We start from the raw sequence: 21,634 nt of genomic DNA, 5'->3' as shown, positions 1-21,634 counted from the left end.
CGTTTTTCTTGCTTCTATTATAATATTCATAGTTAATGTTACTTTTAACATGTATTGCGAAGATCGCCATCAGAGACCAGACAACTATATAAAACAGTTTTAACTTTTATGGAATTTAAGTCGTTTCGTTTTAATTGTAACTATCTATAATATAATATATATATTATGAGACACAGATTATGGTTTGATAACCCCAAAATAATAATAATTCATTAGATTATATAAAAGTTCTGTTGATGAATGTTATTAAAGCAATACTATATTTATTTGTTTATCACATGACCGTAAAACACGAATCACGGGGCACGCATGATATCCTACTGCAGTATAAAGGTCCATTTATATTCCTTTGAAATTATTTTTCTTAAAAACCTCATCAATTACTCATACGTCTACACTATACATTTTAAATTTAATTTTTAAAAAATGGCCTCGTAAATAATTATTAAAAAAGTTCTAGACGAGCTCTAAACGCTTAAACTAATGAGTGATATCATTATAACGAGTTATGGGTATGAAAGATAATGAAGGTTATGGTAATTTGAAATTTTAATAATTTAAGTTCATATCTAAAAATATTTATAATTTGTAAAAAATATTCCAACTGGTCCAAGTACGACCTACGTAGTTACAATATTGCATAGGTATATTTTATATTTTTTTAAAACCTAATTTTGAGAACTATTATACTCGGTAAAAACGTTTAAATATCTGAAAAACTATATATATTCGTTAAAACTTTGAATGTGTAGGTACGACTTGATTTTCAAAAATATGATCCACTAAATAATATTTACAGTAAAAAAATAGGGGGGTGTCTCATTTGAAAAACAAAAGTTTGCACCACGTCAAGGAGCTGACGGGGATGAACATTCCTCGGCGAATCACTCTGTATGTGTATTATACTACATATATATACCATCCGTCTAATCATATATAATATATATAAAATATATTTTATTATACTGCACTATTGACACGAGACGGGAAGTGCGGAACTCTTGACCCGTTTTCTTTTCGTTCAATTTGTTTTTTTCCGCTTAAAAATATCCTCCCCCCGCCGACTCGCAGTAACCGTTCGGAGCGCGCGGTCACCAGTCGCCGTCGCGGGCTTCCCCCTTTTGTTCGCCGAAAACGTATAATAGTTGAACGCGACCGGCAAACGTTCCTTCGCCGCCGCGAAGACAATGCAATAACGCGTCGATTAGCATACAATGGAGGCGAAACGACGACCGCGACGTGCCGCCACCTCCACTGCCTGCCATCATCTACATGTCGCGCGCGCGTTCGAGTCTATAATAGTATAATACAGGTACCTACCTATACGGCTATGGTGTACGGTCGTCCCATATCGCGACGACGACGGCAATAACACGGCAATAATAATGTGCACATCATAATACCGTAAATAATAATAATAATATGTGCCTGCCTATGTGTGTATAGCGTGCGAGTACGCGACGAATGCGTAATCAAACATTTTCGTCACTTCCGAAACCATCATATTGTCTTTACCCCCCCCCTCACCCCCACTCGAAACGCTGCCCCAGCCCCGCCCGGCCACGTGTGGTCGGACGTTCGAAAGGTTAAATGCGATTCGAAACGCAAACACATTACATCGTTTTATTACCATTACATACCATTATATTGTTATTATTTTAATAATATAATATTAAATTTGGACGGGTTGGGTTGTGTGCGACGTGCGCTGTGCAGCGTAGGTACACCGAAGAACAATGATGATATAATAATAATAATAATTAAATAAATAATGTTAATATCACGAATTATCACGCGTGTCGCTCGGCACACTGTTATTATAACTATTATGAGTAGGTATAGACGTCGAGGAAAATATATTATTGTAAAGCATGGTTGCTACCTAAAAAGTGTTGGGTTAAATATTTTTAAATGACCGCGGACGGGTGACGTTATGAAATCGCTAGCCGACCGATTCACCGATTTCTCACTTAATTACCTAATTATTATTCATTATATAATTATTGTGTCGCACTATCACGATCACATGATAACGTGTATAATATGTATAAAAAACATGTTACACTTGTTTATAATCAGTTTTAACGAATTTTGTTAAGGAGTGAAAAAACATATTTAATTTTAACACTTCACCTATTATGCACCATAAAATATGGTGATAAATTAATGGCAATCGGAAGATAACCTTAATTAGTGATTACTAAATAAATTATTACATCGTTTTTAATATATTATTCTTATTGTCGTAGAAATAGACATGCCTCAGTTGTGTTTAAAAGTTAAGAATCCATATTATTATGAGTACATTATTAACATTAACTATAATATTATACTTAGGAATTAATACATGCAGCATATTATAATATAATATTACGTTCTACACCAAATTCTGGCAAATAGCGTTTCGTTTTATATCCATATGTCGATGTCGTGCCGTAGATTTTTAAATCCCTCAAATTTTATTTCACTTCTGATAAAGTATCGATAAACTGTTTATACGTTTGGAAGGCGTGGACCGAATAAAGTGCTGAAATCACCCCATTATCTATCTGGTTTGGTATCATCTGATTTAGGCATGGTATATATAAGCCGCGTTTGCATACAAGATTTAGATGAGTTCAATAGAATTCAAGAGGATATTAACTTTAATATTATATTAATAACATATACATAATACGCATATTGCATGTACGGAATTTTTAACATTCCTAATATTACAACTTATATGGTATTTAAAAATATCAGATCGCCCCACAAAATATTCGCGATATACATATTATTACATTTATATAATGTGACCAGAGTATACATTTGTACCGTGGTTGTAGATGTAGGTACTATCTACAATCGTGATCTGTACTAAAATTAAATAAACATTTCATTGTAAACGCATAGGACAAAATTTTAGTGTGGTTAGGTAAATTGTTATATAATTATATTATTACAATAAAACATATTATTATTAATTATTATGTTATTCAATATGTTTATACCATAGAGTATACTCTATGGTATAAACATACTTACCTAGGTTTGTATGTGATTTAGATAGTAACCAAACGCTGGTTTATTTTAATAATTATTTTAAAAAAATATTCTTTCGTGTACCCAAAATGCAATTTAATGAAAATGGAAATACATTTTATTGTTATTTTGGTAATTTTATACAGGTGCTAAGTAACCTTAATACAATACAAAATAAAAATTAGTGTCCAAAATCCGCTTACATCACTTAAAGTTGCATCAATATTAGTTTTTTTTCTTTAATGATTGTTACTTAATTCTCAATCAATTGGTTATCGAGAAAAGCTAGAATTGTTGTGCACTTTGCCATACCATCATTGCGGTTGGAAAATTAGCAGAATGATTAAACTACGTAAAATTATTAAAGCCTGCAGTATTTTGTTACCGTGTAAACAGGAAACTTTCGTACGGCTATATGTTATATTATCGAATAATTTTTACCTATCCGACGAGACGACGAACGTTATAATTTCGTAAAATTAATTTTTATTAAATCGCACGAAACGGACGAGGCCAATCAAATTTCGTATCAAGCGGACGTTATAATATTATTATTATACTTATACATGTATTATTATATTAAAGTATAGTAAGTATAAAGAAAACGAGTGTGCATAATATGGGTACGGGTACGCAAAACCGGTCTCTATAGGTCTTATGACATGAGATTTATAAACACGTGACCTTGTGCGGCGTTCGTATAAAGCTTGACGGTGTATTTAAAACAAGCCATCTCGTAAACACAAATATATATATATATATTATGTATATTGTACGTTTGTATGTATATGATACACGTGCGGCGCTGATCGTGACCGCAGCAGCAAACTTCTGTCGAAATAGAGGCGAATCGCTAATTTGTAATTCGATTTCGGATCGGCAAGCATACAATAATATATATTATATTATACATACCTACCTATAATGCGTAATGGCTTATACCCATTACTCATTTATACGTATACGCGTATTACATTTGACACGCTCTCGGTCGTGTCATGATAATAATATATACCGCACGGCAAATGTATATATACATATATATATATATTCATATGGAAGCAATAATCCCTGATTTTGACGTAGACACGAAGCCAGAGAAAGTCGCTAAAACACACTTACGCGAATATTATATTATATACTTTATACGATTCGGCAAAACTGCGCGTTTTCGGTATACATGCTTTGACAGTAGTTTGTATTATTACCAAATATTTCCCCTTTTTCACCACATACTAACTATTCGGCGTATTCGAAGCTCAACCAACGTCGTGGAGACGGATGAAAATACAATTTTTTAGTACGGCACTCGAAGACATAGTCAAGTTAGATATAAGGCTTCCCTGTGTAGTCTTCTTGATTTTTTTTTCCGTACAGTTATATTCGTTTTTTATTTTATTTAATAATGCTAATTTGAAAATTGTATTATTATGTGAATACATGGCTAAAAAAAACTCCCAAGGGGTGAGAGTGATTCTTCAATCACCCCTTTCGCTACCAATCAAACACGCCACTGCGTCGTGCGCTTATAGCTGTAGGCCCGTTGAGTGTTGCAGAGAATAAAAATCAACACCAGGAAAAGCTGCAGGTTTCGAAGTTTTGCGCTCTAGAGAGCATAATACGATATATTAGAACGGCGTACTACACAGGGTGTACCAAAACTGTCTAACAAATATAGTAAATATAGTAATGGAAGTTTGTTAAATAGTCTTGTTACACTTTATATAGCAACGACAAGTCGAAAACGAGTGAACTGCGGTGGAGGAACTAAATAGTAAATACTAATCGCTGAGCAAATATTTATATATAATATTCGTATGCGTATTCGGATTGTTGTACATTTTGTATTGTATTTTTTTCGCGATAAAACTTGCAGTGTAATTAAACTCGGTACAACCACAAAAGATAAAAATATAAACATAATATATATATGATAATATTATACACGCGTTTCGACTCTGCGGTGGTGCGATTATAGTTTTTACTGCACTTTACGGCACTATATACATACGCAAATTATTATCTCCACACGGTGTCGTTGTTAATTTAATTAAAATTAAAATGTTTACCACAACGAAAATTAAAACGATATAAGATACGAAGTATGCGCAGATTACGCCCCCGCGATATTGGTATACATAATCTTGTACGTATATACAGAGTGTTCCTGTTCTACGAAGATATATTCAAACGTTATTTCAATATTATTTAATTTTCAAATCATAGCAACCTCTATACTTAAGGCCTGAGCAGCTGATCATACCCCAATTACTTAAAGTTTCGATATCTGATAAAAAAAAAAAACAATAAACTATCGATTATATTATTAAATACATTATTATTATATAGGCTGATTCACCATACATATAAATATCAGATAACCGAAATTTCGATATTATAGACGATCATTTTGAGCAATATTTTTTATCCGAAACAGTATTAGTAGAAAAATACAAAAGAACATATAAAACCATCACTGCTTTAACACGTTTAACAACATTTATTTAGCCAGAATTTAATACGTAAAACGTCTTGAGTCATAAGAAAAAGTAAAATATATTCTTATCACAGTAATCAACTCATTTCGTTAATTTTCGATTTTATGTGGTCGTTGTGTTTCTTGGCAACACTATATTATATTTTAGATAAAAATAATATAATTATCATTTTAATAAAAATAATAGTTATTTTTAATATTTTATTACGTTGTTTTTCTGATAATATGCATACTATATTTTTAACCGAATCGACTGTTATCGATGTTTTATATTACGTTCGGAAACTTTGATGCGACAAAGATGATGGGACGTTGTTCATTGTCCGTTATCGTCGTGGTCATCACAGCGTTAGGGCTACAGCAGACAGTCGAAACCGGTAGTAGCACGTCCGCCGTGTCTTCAGTATGGTCAAACGTCACCGCCGAATTTCCGTTTTTAGTGGGATTGACTACAGGAGGAATAGACGACGGGACGAACTGGCAGACCATCATCTGTTCAGGAACCCTGATATCTCCAGTGTTCGTTTTGTCGTCAGCGTATTGCACGTCACGTTTGATGAACACGTTCAAGTCGAGTTCGGACGGTTCTACATTAATCGTACGAAAATAAAAGTGATAAAAATTATTATTTTCCACGGATTATCTTGGTTCCTGCAGACATATCCAGATTATTATTAAATACGACGTGGTATAGTATAATACAGGATGATTTACTGAGCATTCTTATCACCCTTCTTCCACATTCACGCGTCCACGCCAATCAATTAACAATATTATTAATTCAAATTTTTAGTTTTTAGGTATAGTACTTGAGGGCCATATGTTTAAACACATATACTTTACTAATTTATATTTATATAATTTATAATCTGAATATTCAAAAACTTGGGCGTTAAGTTAAATTAAAAATTCGAAAATCAAAATTAAGGATAGAATGTGGTGAGCATATTTGGTGTACTTACCTTTTTTATGATGTAAAAAGTTTGTGAAATTTAAAGTACCTTATACGAGTTAAAGTTTTTGGCAAATTCGATCAATCTAATAATTATAAGTAGTTTTTTCGTCTATTTTGTAAATTATTTTCACTGACTAGATTGAATATATAATAAAAATATTGAATGTTTGATTCTAAGCGAAAGTCAGAGCATAAACATTTCAAACATTCATGTAAATATATACGTTTACTTATCACATATCGATACATATTCAACAGCTTTAAAATTAAATTTCTTCGTGACTTAACCATAATGTCATAAATAAAATATTAGATACATATTATGTGCAATATGATATTCTACTGAAACGACGTTGGCGATACGCCCTGCGCTGCCACCGTGCTCACAACACTCTTATAGTAAATTCTTGTACTTGCTCGTGTACTGCGCAAACTATGTGCGCGTTACTTGATTATACGATCGTTTTTCTACTAACAGGCGTATTGGAAGACTCCCGGAAACTTAGTGAAGTACCACCGAGTCATACGTGCTTACATACATCCGTCATACGACAAAGCCACCCGCATGTTCGACTTATCGCTGATAAAGGTGAGTGAACGATTAACAATCCACTAATAAACATTTTATTATAACGCATCGCTAAGACTCTTAACGACTTTAATGATATAATATAACTTTATAACGTTTATAATAGCTCAAGAAGCCGTTCAAACACGTTGAACGTTTCGTTGGACTATCGTCGAGAACGTTCAAAAGTGACGTTGAACTGAATTGCATGGTTATAGGAATCGGTGCGCCCCACGAACGCGGTTACAAGGTACCGGTTCGTGTCAAGTACGGCCAAACCGCTTGTAGGATTCCAAAATCAAAGTGAGGAAAAAGCCAAAAAAAATATTAATATACGATTTATATTAAGAGGAAAAATTTTTAAAAGCAGTAAACAGTATTTAAGTTAATGAGCAATCTGTTCTTAAAAATAGTGCATAACAAAGAAAAGTCAAATCTATTTAAAATTGCAAAAATATGAATTTAAATTTTTTTATTATTCATATACCTATCATAATATTAATTCCTACCATTTCAACCATAATATTATCCTATTGAAAGCTTATAACAAATGTTTTAGTTTTAAAATCGAACAGAAGCATATAATAATATTGCTTATTGATTTTTTTTATAAGATTATGTAAACACATCCAATTCTAAACGATATATAGGTTTTTCAAAAAAAGTAAATCGATTCGATATATCTTTTACATCTTATTAAAACCAATGATCTCGTTTGTATAATTATGGTGACACTGCAAGTATCACTGAAAACACTATATTATCTTCTTTTCGATTTTTCTTTTTTATAAATTTCACCTAGGGCAACCCAGTCGGGTATAGCATTTCGACAATCGTTACTTGTTAGTTGTTTATCCATTCATTCTCTTATAAGCTTATCGATAATTACCCTATTATCTAATATATATTATAAATAACTATCACAATATTTCACTCTATATTCTTTTTGTTTATTTCATAACTAACCGTTGCATTTTGGACTTGTCCTGTGTAAATAAATAAATAAATAATTCACGTGTTATAATAAACAACGAGAGTGGATGATACAGGATGACGTTTCCCGCGCCGTTTCAGCCCTTTTCTCGAGTACGTGATCGGATTCACTTGGTCGGATTTCTTGTGTGCCGAGACAATAGGTCCGGCAGCCACGCGATTGCCGTGTGACCGGGCCGACCCACTGCTGTGCTCAAGTGATCAGCGTCAGTATGGAATTTTTAGCTATGGATACGACGGCACAGATGCTTCTCCAGCGACAGAGGCGACAGAGTGCGGTGATTCGACCGTTCAGGGCAGGCTCTTGTTTGTCAACAGGTACGCTGGTTGGATTTCTGAGACGATGAAGAAACTCGGAACGGATTACGATGGCGAATCACAGCAGTCAGAAAAATATGATAAGACTACAGTGAGGCGCCGTAGACCCACACGGCCACGACCGACAACCACCTCAACTCAAACTGTAGTGCCGCAGGTAACCTGTACTGATCGCATGGAAGTCGACTACCCGTATCTGGTGTACTTGGAAGGTCTACCTAACGAACCGGTGTGTGGCGGCACCCTAGTATCCCCCTGGCACGTGCTCACGACCGCTTACTGCACGACGAGGATGACCGAAATTATGGTATGAAACACACATATATCACTATACAATAATATAATCGGCTGATCAAAAATTGTCAACCGTAGAATTTATGATAATACCAATATTTCTTGTAAAAGCATTGCTTCTAAATGACACTCCATTTAGTTATGTTACCCTGAAATGTGTCGTCGTTGTAAAGAAAATAGGAGGTGTTGTGTGCGATGCGCCGTAAGTAATAAAAACTATTAATTTCAAAAACTTAATGTTGTTATCGTACCCAAAATGTGTTGAAAAACCAATAAGTATCCTCATTTCTCTATCGTTAAATAGGTGTTTAATTATATAAACAATGTAATTTTTTTATATCCTAACTGACTAATTTCTATATAATATTTGTCTAGAACTAAAAAATAATATCACGGTATACATAACGTATTTGATCAGACACGACACCTGCTATCTTAACCTAGACGCTTCACAACTTTATTGTTTCGATTTTACGTGGTTAATTTTGCTATATTGCTGTTTAGAATGTCACATATAACACTTGAATTTCCAATAAACATTTTTTGTTTAATAATTTAATATGTTTATTATGGGTTTTGTTTTTCGTATTTTGTTTCAGGTGACCGTTACAGCGTACAATTATAGACGTCACGCGAACGCGAGTCTCGTTTACATTCATCCGGATTTCGACCCGTACACGCTGACCGCGGACATCAGCATCGTAGTTGTAAGCGTCCCTGTCGTCTTCGTCTAAGTACTATTTATTTTTCACAACACGCAAATAATAATGGCACGGTTGTTTCGTTTATATTCTCGCAGTTACACGATCCGTTAAACGTGACTAGGTACGCACAGCTACCAGATATCATCGGCGGTCCGATCGATGACAACTTTACTACCAAAGCGCTGGCTTGTGTAGTGGTGGCGAGAAGACGGCTGAAACCCTATTATTATATTCCGGTCAATGTCATGTACGGGCTCAAAGCTTGTCGGGAATCATTCGAGTATGCATGTTATTATTATTAGTTATTACTTATGGTTATTCAAATCATTGGTATATAAAGCATAAACTATAAGCCTCTAATAAGTAGGTACTATAAGACGTTATTTTTCTGTTGGTTACAAAATCCGGGTCCGAAAAATATACGATTTTAATTGGTTTATGAAATGTTATATTCGCTATAATTAGATATCTACTGGTTGATAAATATTATTTACAAATAAATTCTACAGTAAATTTCTATGAATCGCAGATTCAATTCGTACATTATATTTTACCAAAAAAAACTTAATAATTAATCTCTTCCAATCCATCGCAGAGATGTAATTCATAACACGTACTTATATATATATATATATTTATGGGAGGTTTTATTATTCGTTTATTAAATTATGTCTACTGCAGGCCAAATTTAATAATGGTAAATTTATTGTACTCCTATCAGTTCAGAAATTCAGACAACCGTCAGCAAGACTTGGCGCGAGTTCATCTGTGGAATGCCTAATCAACGACTTGGAAAAGACATAGGGGATCCGTTAATCTGCGACGGATTGCAGTACGGCATAATTAGTCACACGTACCGGACTAAGATGCAAGCCATCAAAACGGGAAGTGTCGATCATCAAGTGCGTTTCTTGATAGTCGACTACCACAGGCAGTGGATCAACAACGTGATCGGGGCCGATTATCGATTCGGCACTAACGACGGTCGCCCACTCGCATTCCCCGGACTAACGATCAACCTGATTCTGCAGCTTCTAACAATCGTATTCCAATTATTGTTACGGTATAGGTAGAGGAATCATACGATGACAACGGTCATTATATAGCTGACGGTAAGAATACGGTAATGCATAATATTGTTTTGTTTAACCGGGTAATCGTGTGCGGTTGAACAATTTATTATATGTTTTATCATATAATAAAATTTCTATATAACAGTGGTAGCGATACATCATTATGCTGCATAAGACTCCCGAAAGTTTTTAAAACTTGAAAGTTATTAAAAGCATACCTACTCTTCTATAGCGCATTCGAGTACATTAAGAATATCAGTTTTCTTTGAGTTTACCGTAAACTAGATATATTATTATATTATATTGCTAAAAAACTGAAAAATTGAAACTTTTGACTAAGTACCTACTATTCAATCATAACAAGAAAGAATGATGTATTAAAAAAATAATATACAAAACCGATTTATAAAAAATATATATATTCGTAACCATAGTAATGAATTGTAAAGACGAATGGATAGATCTGACGGTCATTGAAGGGTTTATATTCATATATTTATACTCGTATATAGAATAGAAATACCGTTTGAAAAATATCGGACAAAGTGCTACTTGAATAATATTATACAAAAAAAATAAAATAAAATATTTTATAAGATAAATTAGTTATGGTTTGATCGAAAAAATTAAACAAAATTTACATTTAGCATAGAATTTATTATTCGTACTATTTTTATTCTATGGTCGATTTCAAAGAGATATCGAATCGAACATACCCATATAACTATTGTTTACCTTGAATATAGAAACTTTGAGTACCATTGGATATATAGTACTTACTGCACTGCATTTTTTTTTTTTTTATTGTAAATAAAATATAATTTAATTCAAATCTTTGATTTTAAAATTGTTATAGGTATATAGGCACATACATTTTTGTAATAAGAACATCTGGTGTTTACTATTTGCCAAGAAAGACGCAACTAAATCTAAAAAAAAAACACGTTACACAACTTAGCGAGTGATGGAAAATAAACATATTTGACAATAACAAAATTTACGTTTAAAAAAAAATTGTTTTAGAAATGGTACGTTATGCAAAAAATAATTGAGGCGCCTTACTGAAAAATCAAAAAGTCCTAATTTTTAATTCGTCATTGCAAGTCTCGGATTAATAGCACCCGATTACTGTCGACTATAAGTTTAAAATGATTTAACATATTATAGACCGTAAAAGTACTGTGTTTGACTAAAGCGGTACAAAACTAATCTTAAACTGTTTTTAATAAACCGAATATACACATATATTCGAAATTTCGAATATTACCGAAAATGGACAACAAAATAATATATCTATTTGATAATATTTTTAATAAACAATTTGTCCGAAGGATGTAATTAAACGGAAATATAAAAAAATATGTCCTTATTGTTTCTCTTAAGTATTTTATGTTTGAATATCAGTAATAATGGGCAATAGTGGCGTACCTGTGGGTTTAACAAGTAAAACGCAATATAATATTATGCACTAGAGTTTATGAGTATTATTATTTTTAAGCGGACAGGTCCTTTAAGAAGAATAGTGTACACCAAACATGAGTTCCTATGGAACCATAGATATTATAACGACGCGCATAAATATTAATTATTATTATTATTATTATGCAATTGGTCCCGGGCGATTTGTCACGCACCGCCGGCAGATAAGAGCGGCCGTTCGCCGGCCCCCGACGACAAATCATCGTAATATCATGTTATCGCACAGCGTGTATACGCGTTTTACCGGACGTTCACGAAATCGGTCGGATACTGATCGAAGCGACTGTTGGTTTTTGGCGTACATATTTTAACATATATTTATGTACTCGAAATCAAATACAATAATTATTAATGCATTCAGATAAAGTGAAATACAATATGCATATTATAACCATGCATAGTAGTTATATCTATGAAATAATAATACTGCGTCATATTTTACGAAAGTATTCGCCGAATGTCTGAATATAGGTATTATATTATATTATTATAAATATTATATTTATGCATATTTTCTACCATTTTAATCTGGCTTAAATCGTTTTTCTGCGAAATTATTATCAACGAGAGATCCCCAATATGATGCATTTCAAAATAAAACGTTTTAACGAGATGTTATTTAATTTTTGTCAAACACTATGAAGTTAACAAAACTAAAAATAAAAATTAATAAATTTAAAGATGTAAAATTAAACAGGAGATCAAATTCACATTTTAAGATAAAATATTGAAATATTTTTTCTCGAAACCGTTTCTCTAGGAAGGTATATATTATATAGAATTATATATATTATAAAATGTTTCCTATAAATTGAGGTACATACACCTGCGAGTAGCTATCGCCGGGTACTGGCTTGCAGCAAATTCTCAATGTGCCAAAAAAATATATTGATCGACGAAATGGGTTTCTATCCTGTTATTGTTTATTTCACCTGACGTTCTTTTTTAAAACAACCATGCGAGATTTTAACATAATAGTATACCTATACGTACGCATAAGGTCTAAAGACGAAATTTGTATTGCGTTGCCTTATTTTAGCTTCCGATAATACCTTTGCCGTGTTAAATATTTATGCGATTTTATTTCTACCGGAACGGACTTATCACATGACGTCGATCTCACACAATATGTTTAAAAAGTTCCTTTAAAAAACGAATTTGCTCTCGTTTTGTCGTTCATATTATTTGAGGAAATGAAATTAGTTCAGTTTTCTTCGTTCCGTCATGCGAATAAATGTTTCGTCATGCATATATTATTTAAAAAAAAATTTTAAATCTTGTTGGCTGTTTTAAATATAATAAAATGTATGTAAAATGACTAAGATTTATAACGTTTATAAGTAGAAAATATGAATATAGAATCGGATATGTGTTAATAAAATATTATATTATTCGTTTCCATTGACATTTCCACTACGTCGGATTTCGATCACCGGTGATGCAAATGTCATAATTATCTTATAATGTTTACATAGTAGTTTTTTATTCGTGCTCAGGTATAAACCGTGTATGATAATGACTATTATATATATATATGAGAAATAGGTATTGTTGTCCTGATACGATGGTAATAATATTGTCTTGTCGGGCAATGCATTACAGCTGCCGTTGGACACACATATTGACTAAAGCAGCTGCAGCCAGCAGATAACGTTTGTTATTCGGCGGATTTCGAGTTTTTTTTTCACAAAGGTTCTACTATGTAAAATGTACTAATGTGTACATAGCTAAAGCTGGTAAAGGTACCAATTTCTACACTATATACACAAAATTTGCTAAAACGCAATGTAAATACCTCGTAGATAGAAACAACATCACTTTTTGAGTCGGTATAAAGTCAAACAAAACTTTAACACGAGACCGCGTTTCAAAAACAACTTCTAAGTAACGCGCAATTACACATCAGCATGTATCATATCGTGTGCTCTAAAGAGCAAAAATATAATAGGTAGGTGCATAATATATAATATTATAACAACGTGTACGCGCGCATACTAACTTTTTCGATGAAATTTCATAAACTAATTTTGCATCGAGAAACGTCTGAGGCGTATAATGTTATTATGCGTATTGACAGAACGATCACATCGTCCACATACGAATTTAACGTGAATTAAAGTAATTAAAACGCGTGTTTAAATATTATCGTGAAAGTCGAGCATATTATAAATCATTATAATATTGTTACAGCGTTCGAATATTGACACTATACCCGTGTAATTACAAAAGACTGGGATACGCTTTACGACCAACGGAAATGTTCTGTAGTGAAATACTTCTATGGGATGTATAGGAATTGCTGCGTTTGGTTTCGATCTTCAAAATAAACGTAATCTCTATAATACGGCGTAGACACCCCGGTGGTCTATATGACGCATTAAAGACAAACAATCGCGTACTTATATCTAAATACTATTATTATAATATCGTACGCAGTGTACGTGAGGCCGTTATAACAATGCGAACGGGCGTACGTCGTATACAATAATATATTATATTGTCGACTATTATTGTACGATATATTCCAATATAATATACCCGTAACGAGAGTCTTACTGTAACGACCGACTTTGACGTAGGACTTTTCGAACACGGCGGCTGTGGTTTCGAAAAACATAGGCAAAGTCTATACGACCGCGTGAGATGACGCGTAGTTATACATTATAATAATATAATATGATGAGCTTGAATTCGACCGTAATATAATGATAGTATAACAACACGAATCTTCTCGTGGGCGGTTTACAAATGAGACGAACGATTTTTCTATTATACATATACAATGTTATGTATATAGGAAGATTCAAATTATTTTATGCGAGAATACCTCTGATACTGACGGTTCGCTACGATCATCAAATTATAAGTATCTGCTAAGAAAAAAATATACTACGCTTTCTAACATACCATGACACGCTAATTTAACACAATAATAATGGCATAATACAATAACTATTAATTAGAGTTTGAACTTTGTCATCTATTCGTGTTTTCTTTGACTTTTAAAAATATTATTTCTTACTTCGAAATCTTATAAATTTATTTCATGACGCCATAGTTTAATACGGATGAAATATCAACTGTTGTTTTGTGTATAATTTCCCCTTTTTACTATAATATCGTATTGCATGTTTGATAAGCTAAATGCTAGTTTGATGATATTCAAACTAAAAACTTTATAAATTAAAAATATAAACATTGATTTTTTGTATTAACTTTTAATCTTGGCCTATGCCACGTATTCTTTACCAACAATATTGTTTAGGTTAAATCCTTTATTTGATTCATAATTATGTATATTTTATTTTTATACTTTTATTTTAGATGTAAATAAAAGATAATTATATTAAGTAATGTTTTCTATAGTTTTGAAATATATCAACATTTAAATTAAATTTACTACAATTTTCATTGTAAAAACATAGGTAGAAATCCGAGAATATAAAAACTTCATACCTATTGTTTATTTTTTAATTTTCATAACACTGTTAGCATATATTTAGTACTTTTATAGAACATTAAATGCAAACCCTAGTAATAGTATATAAAGGTATCTATAATACTATAGTTATATATATATATACATTAAAAATATTGGTGTGTTCAATATTATACTATTATACCTATACCGATTCTTCGCCGCAGCGACGGCTATGGCAAATTCCGTTATTGGATTTATAATAACAATAATAATAATAATAATAAATTAATACAACAACGCGTGGACCTTGAATGGGTTTTATTTTATAATTTTTATTTTTTATTATTTTAAATCACCCGCATTCGCCTGCGCCGTGCCCCGGGCGCGTATTCATTCATGTGGCCTGCGCGCCTCATCACGACGAGTTCAAAACTTCGCCCACGTACGTCCGTATATTATTATTATTTTATTTTATTTTTTAAAGAGAGAGACGCAAAGAATATAATATACATACATATATTCAGTATACATACGTTCATGCACCACCATTATAAACGCGCGCGCGCGTGAGTGTGTGCGAGTACATCCGATCGTTTTGTAGTCATGTGGGTCTGCCAGAATCGTATTTTATTGTCCTTATAACACACACGCGTGCTCACACACACATACATATGCACACGCAGAGCCACAGACACGTATATATAAAGAGAAAAAAACGCAGACGTTAGATTTGTCGTGGCTCGGAACAACAACAACAACAAAAAAAAAAAAATTAATAAAAAAAATAGGTGCGCCCTTTAAAGAAGTGTCCTCTGGCTGGGTGCGTTACTGCGGCAGACCGGGAAACGAAACGCGCGTTATAATATACACCTTAAACACCAAGCCCAACAGGTTGTAGTTAAGTTCTATGGCTATAATACACGTATTAAATTTATTATATATTACATATTATTATCAATGCTTCGGTTGATTAGACCGCCGCTAATATATGTATATGTATATGTCTATTATAATATATCAACGTATCCACGCGTGTTATACGGTTATACGCGAGTTAATGTTGTTATCATGCTATTTGTGTTCGGTGTTTGCATTATTGTCTTTAACCAGTTGGTTATCGAAATTATATTACTTGAAATAATTAAATTAAATTATATATTGTCAAGAATACAACACTAAAACATTGAACATTTTTTTATACTGTATTACTAAAAATTTGCTACTAACTATACTCGATACATAAATATATTTTCATTTTAATTGAACAAGCATCGATAAGTCAACGAAACCATTGTTTTTAGTTTGCTAGCATATGTTTATATATTTATATTTAAGTATTATCACTATAACACATCATTTATAAAAAAAGTATAAAGATAATAGGTATTTTATTGACGTATTCAATTATTAGATATCAACTCAAAATAGGTAACATAATATTGACCAATCGTAATATTAATAGAAAAAAATGAGTATCAGATACCATTATCTCACTGAGAATTGTTATCGCACGCTGCAAATAATAAATGATACAATCCCGCTGCTGCTTACATTTCATTCAACGTTTGCGTTCCCAGTCATAGTGCCATTACTATTATATTATACACACTATAGGTCTTTGTTTGGATCTCTATCAGTTTACCGGGTCCGGAAAAGTAATATTATTCAATTACTGTAAATATATAGTACGCGTGTGCACATCGACGCAACGAGCGCATTCGCTACTTACAGTAATATCCTGCAGTGCAATTCCTGCGAGGTAACCTTATCCGGCGCCTAAAGCGTATATACACATAATATACCCGGTGTCGTGACTCTCCGATCGGCAGATCCGACCGACCTGCAGCAGCTCTTCGACGTAATAATGATAGTGTATTATTTCATTGGACATCTATCTCTATATAAACATCGATTGTACCATAACATGATAAATGATAATGCGCCCATACACGGAATATATATATAAAAAAAAAATAAGTCCTTTAATATAATTATATGTTTAATATTAAAACGATTACTATAAATATAATAATCATACAAATCCATATTATAACGTATAGTGTTCTTGATACACCAATGATACATATTGCCCTTAACTTTAGATATGCTAAGTCGGTTTTATTTTAAAAAGTATAATATGTTTATTTGTGGCACTGTACCTCCATGGTCGTTTTTTTCAACAAGAAATAAAACAAAAAAGTTGGTTTTAAATATGTATACAGTGCGCGTAAATGAAAAACAATTTCACCGTGTCTCACAGAAAACAAACGTTTTGAATTATTGTTCTTTAATATAATTCAATTATCGATAAATATTAAGGAACAATATTATGTACGAACAACAAATGCGATATTGTTATTAGGAGAGATGAACGATAATTTATAGCTATCATTATTAAAGGCGCCGTATACTATCCACGTTCAATGTTCATATTATGTTATATTAGTATTAGGTATTGAAATCATATTGTAATATTTCATATTGGATTTATTTTGTTGCTATCGTCGTTCAAATACTTATACGGTAAAATATACAATTGCAAAAATTGTTCACTATACATCTTAAAATTGAGAAATAAATAAGATTTATTTGACAAACCACTTACTACACACTTCTTACTTGAGTAGGGACTTACGTGGTATAAAAGGATCTAAGAAATAATAGTATTTATAATATCTTAATGCCTAAGTAAAAAGTTATAGGTACCTTAATTTCTAATTTAAGTTCTTCGCGAAGTTCGTGATTTAAAATTCTTAATTAATTACCGATATTAACAACTAGATACTTCAAAGTATCAATAAAATATACAATTTATAATATACATACGAGTACATAATATTTTATTTTAAAAAATGTGTGGATATAATATTGTATTATTAGATGCACATTATTTAAACTATAATTAAACTCCCACCGTCAAATGAAAATATAATGATTATTTGTCATTAAATTTTGTGTAAGTCAATACATCTGTAGTTCAAGCAGTTTGGCATGATTATACTATAACAATCAAATAAAATAATCACTCAATAATAATTCTATAATTGGCATATACAAATATGACAAATAATTTAAATAATAATTTCGTATCTCGACAACTCAGCACAGTCTTATATAATAGCACATAATATATCAATAAAAGACCATCGTGATTTCGATTTCGAATTCATAAAAAAAGTATAGCAACTGAAGTAAAAACTTGAATACGAGTTGTTTCTACCCGGAGCCTTAGGATTTCTTACATGCAAAATTTGAAATAAAAAAGTGTTTAATTTATACAGCACAATGACATGATATTATATTATAAAGAACAAACATATATCTATATATAGTTCATATTTCTTTTAGTGTGTAGGAATTTTTATGTGCCTGCAATATTTGACGTGTGTAATATGACATGAGTTGTTACTTGTTTGTTATAATCTGTTCACCAGTTAACAGTACCTATTTATTTTTTTATTGTGTTGTAGTTTTTCAATACATAAATTGTGGTTTGATTTTTCACTACTCGACGAAAACACTTGGTTATTATTTATTCGATATTATCAATATGATTTTGAATATTTCGAATCGTACAAATTAACGTTGTGCCTCGTAATGTTGAATAAAAATATTTCCAAATTAAAAAATAAACCTCACTAAAATGCCTTATTCAGTTTTGCTTTGTATCGCACACCAGTTTATCGTACCTATCCACGTATATAATATATTGCGCGATTATAATTTAGTCGGACGAACGAAAGAGCACGGCAGAGACGACAAGGAAACAGGTAGCTTAATGTCGTTGTGTTCATATGCTAATAGTATCAAATATGTTTTCAAAGCCATTTACATCGCAACGGTTTCCCGCACTTATAAAATATACGGCCGAACGTGGGCGTGAGACGTACATCTTAATTAATTTATTTCCCGATAATTATGCCAAGATAATCGGTGAAATGCAGTTTTGTGTCGCTGTGATAAATATATCCATTTCGAAAAAGAAATAAAAAACTATTAGGTTTTCATCGAGGAAAACGTTATCTCCATTAATAATTTATTGAATAATACATAACGTGTACGGTTGTCCGGTTAAAAAAAAAAAAAAAAATTAACATTAAGTGCCCATACACGACTGTGTACCACATACATAATGTACACGATCATTGCGCAATATCAAACAAACGATATTGTAATACGCCGAACGGGTTGAATTTCAGCGATCTTTTCGATGACGAGACTTAATAAAAATGTACCTATACAGAGAGTGAGAGAGACACACACAACGCGACTTTGCATAATATTATCTGTAAGCACAATAAAATACATTGCGTTAAACGGCGAGAGTGTGTCGATATAATATCGACACGAAGATCGATGACCCTCGTGCGATCTAAATAAATCTGTCGACACGCACACGCGCTCGCGATCGACAACTGGCGAAAGACAACGCGTTACGATTGTGTGTATTATGATATTATTATTATAATATATTATTATGTGTGTGCGCGCGCAGTGCCTCGGGGTGTATTTTAGGTACGTGAGTTTTTAGACAACAATCATGACGATGCGACGACGACGACGACGACGACGACCGGTAGAAAGACTAGCTGCAGCCATCATCGTCACAGCAGCAGCGAACGTTTGGAATGCTCAAAGTCGCTCGGGCAGCTGACGCGACGACGACGGAATTCCAGTCACATAAAAATCCTCAATAACATATCCGATGTTTACAAAATATTCTAGTTTTCGTCTCCGTGCAAACACAATGAGCCCATATTTACCCGCCCATTGTCCGTACGCATATTACGACTGCCTGCGTGCGTGCGTGTGCGTGTGTGTATAATATCGAAGACAATGCGGCGTTTATTAACAATGCCTTCCCGACACAATCGCGTACAACACGTCTTGTTTGTGCGATTGTGTGTGTGTGTGTGTGTGAAGAAAATAGCCGGGTTTTTTATTTTTATGTTTTATTCTATTCGAAAAGAAGCTCAAAGTCAATAATTACATCTACTGCAGGAGAGGTGCTAAATATAATAATAATAATACCTAATATACGTCTGCCGGGGACTGAAGGCTATTGTTGTTTGAAGTGGTACAAACAAAAAAAAAAAAAAAACGAAATTAACCCAACAAACATCGTATGGAAAAAAAACAAAAAAACCTTAGGTACGATTATTGCGCGTGCGTACAACCGTGGTATATGTATATGATATGATATGTATGTACGTCATAGTACCTAGATCGACTCGAACATCGGCTTTATCACGAAAATCGGATCGGTTTTACGCACTAGACGAGTGATAAAAATCGTTTAGAAATTCGACTGCGAATATTGTGCCTCTATCGTAGCAGCAGTATACAATGTTATTACGACACGACTGTGCGGACTGGCACTCGCCACCGCCGTCTCCTATTGGCGGATATATATACGATTTTGATCCGCCTTAATCACCGGACAGGCCTTATTGACACACACGTGTAACGATGTCATTACGTAGCACGTGATCGTTCGGAGTGCGTGTGCGGGTATTAAAAGGATACGGTGTGTGCGTGTGTGTGTGTGTAGAGAACCGAAAAGAAGGACATCGGTCCTCGCCGTGTGCCCGGCGCACGTGACTTGCAGGAGAAAAATCCTGTGCCCTTCGCCCCCCCCCCGCTCATTCACCACTGCCGTCGCCGGCCCGGTGGCGAACGACGACGACGACGGCGACGTATAGTCAGGACACGTCAACCGCGCGGTAATGGTCCAACCTTGACTTCGCGCCGCCGGGACGGTGACGACGACTTCGAAAGGATTTGTCGCGCGTACACCTTTACCAGATATATATTATTTCCCTGGCGCTTCTATACCGCAGTCGCGCATTAGCCCAAAGGCTTCGGCGTACATACACAAACGGACCTGGCACCGGATCGGGGGTAATCCCTGAAGCCTACGCCGGGAGATTTTTTTCCCATGACATTATCCCCAAAAGAGCTCCACCGACTTGTGCGCGACGTGTACAAACACACACACACACACACACACGTCATCGTACGTGAGTATATAGATAGTTCCGGGCTGACGCCACTCGCGCGATTGTTGTACGTCGGTTCAACGTTCGCTTGCCGGTGCGTTACCGAGGCGCCGCACCGTGCGCGGTAATATAATGAAACTTTAACGAGGGTCTGTGTGTGTGTGCGTGTTATAGGTGTGCTGAACCACAAAACTCCGATATTAGGTACACGTTTTTACTGGTTTTTTTTTCTTTTGTTTTTCCGCCCGAAATGTGTTCGTCGCGAGAAAAAAAAACCACACTCGCGAAGAATATACCGGACTCGTGTGT

The 21,634-nt window shown here is 33.5% G+C and overlaps 1 protein-coding gene across 1 annotated transcript; it reads left to right on the top strand.

Annotated features, from left to right (window-relative positions):
- Window positions 1–5,822: 5,822 nt before the first annotated feature.
- On the top strand, window positions 5,823–10,426 carry LOC113552427. Its single transcript, XM_026955309.1, has 7 exons — window positions 5,823–6,119; window positions 6,955–7,065; window positions 7,172–7,347; window positions 8,119–8,662; window positions 9,249–9,356; window positions 9,449–9,633; window positions 10,075–10,426. Exons 1-7 carry the CDS (start codon window positions 5,823–5,825, stop codon window positions 10,424–10,426), a joined length of 1,773 nt encoding a protein of 590 aa, XP_026811110.1.
- The last annotated feature ends 11,208 nt before the right edge of the window (window positions 10,427–21,634 follow it).

Source organism: Rhopalosiphum maidis, chromosome 2 (genome assembly GCF_003676215.2).
Source record: "Rhopalosiphum maidis isolate BTI-1 chromosome 2, ASM367621v3, whole genome shotgun sequence".
In the NCBI taxonomy this organism is placed as follows: domain Eukaryota; kingdom Metazoa; phylum Arthropoda; class Insecta; order Hemiptera; family Aphididae; genus Rhopalosiphum; species Rhopalosiphum maidis.
The sequence above is the reverse complement of the archived record's forward strand: the minus strand, read 5'-3'. Positions and strand labels throughout refer to the sequence as shown.

Excerpts from the sequence above, each read along its gene's own strand:
- LOC113552427 (XM_026955309.1), top strand. The coding sequence starts at position 5,823 with ATGATGGGACGTTGTTCATTGTCCGTTATCGTCGTGGTCATCACAGCG. Across the intron at positions 8,663-9,248 it reads CGAGGATGACCGAAATTATG|GTGACCGTTACAGCGTACAA; the intron begins GTATGAAACACA and ends ATTTTGTTTCAG. Across the intron at positions 9,634-10,074 it reads GCTTGTCGGGAATCATTCGA|TTCAGAAATTCAGACAACCG; the intron begins GTATGCATGTTA and ends TACTCCTATCAG.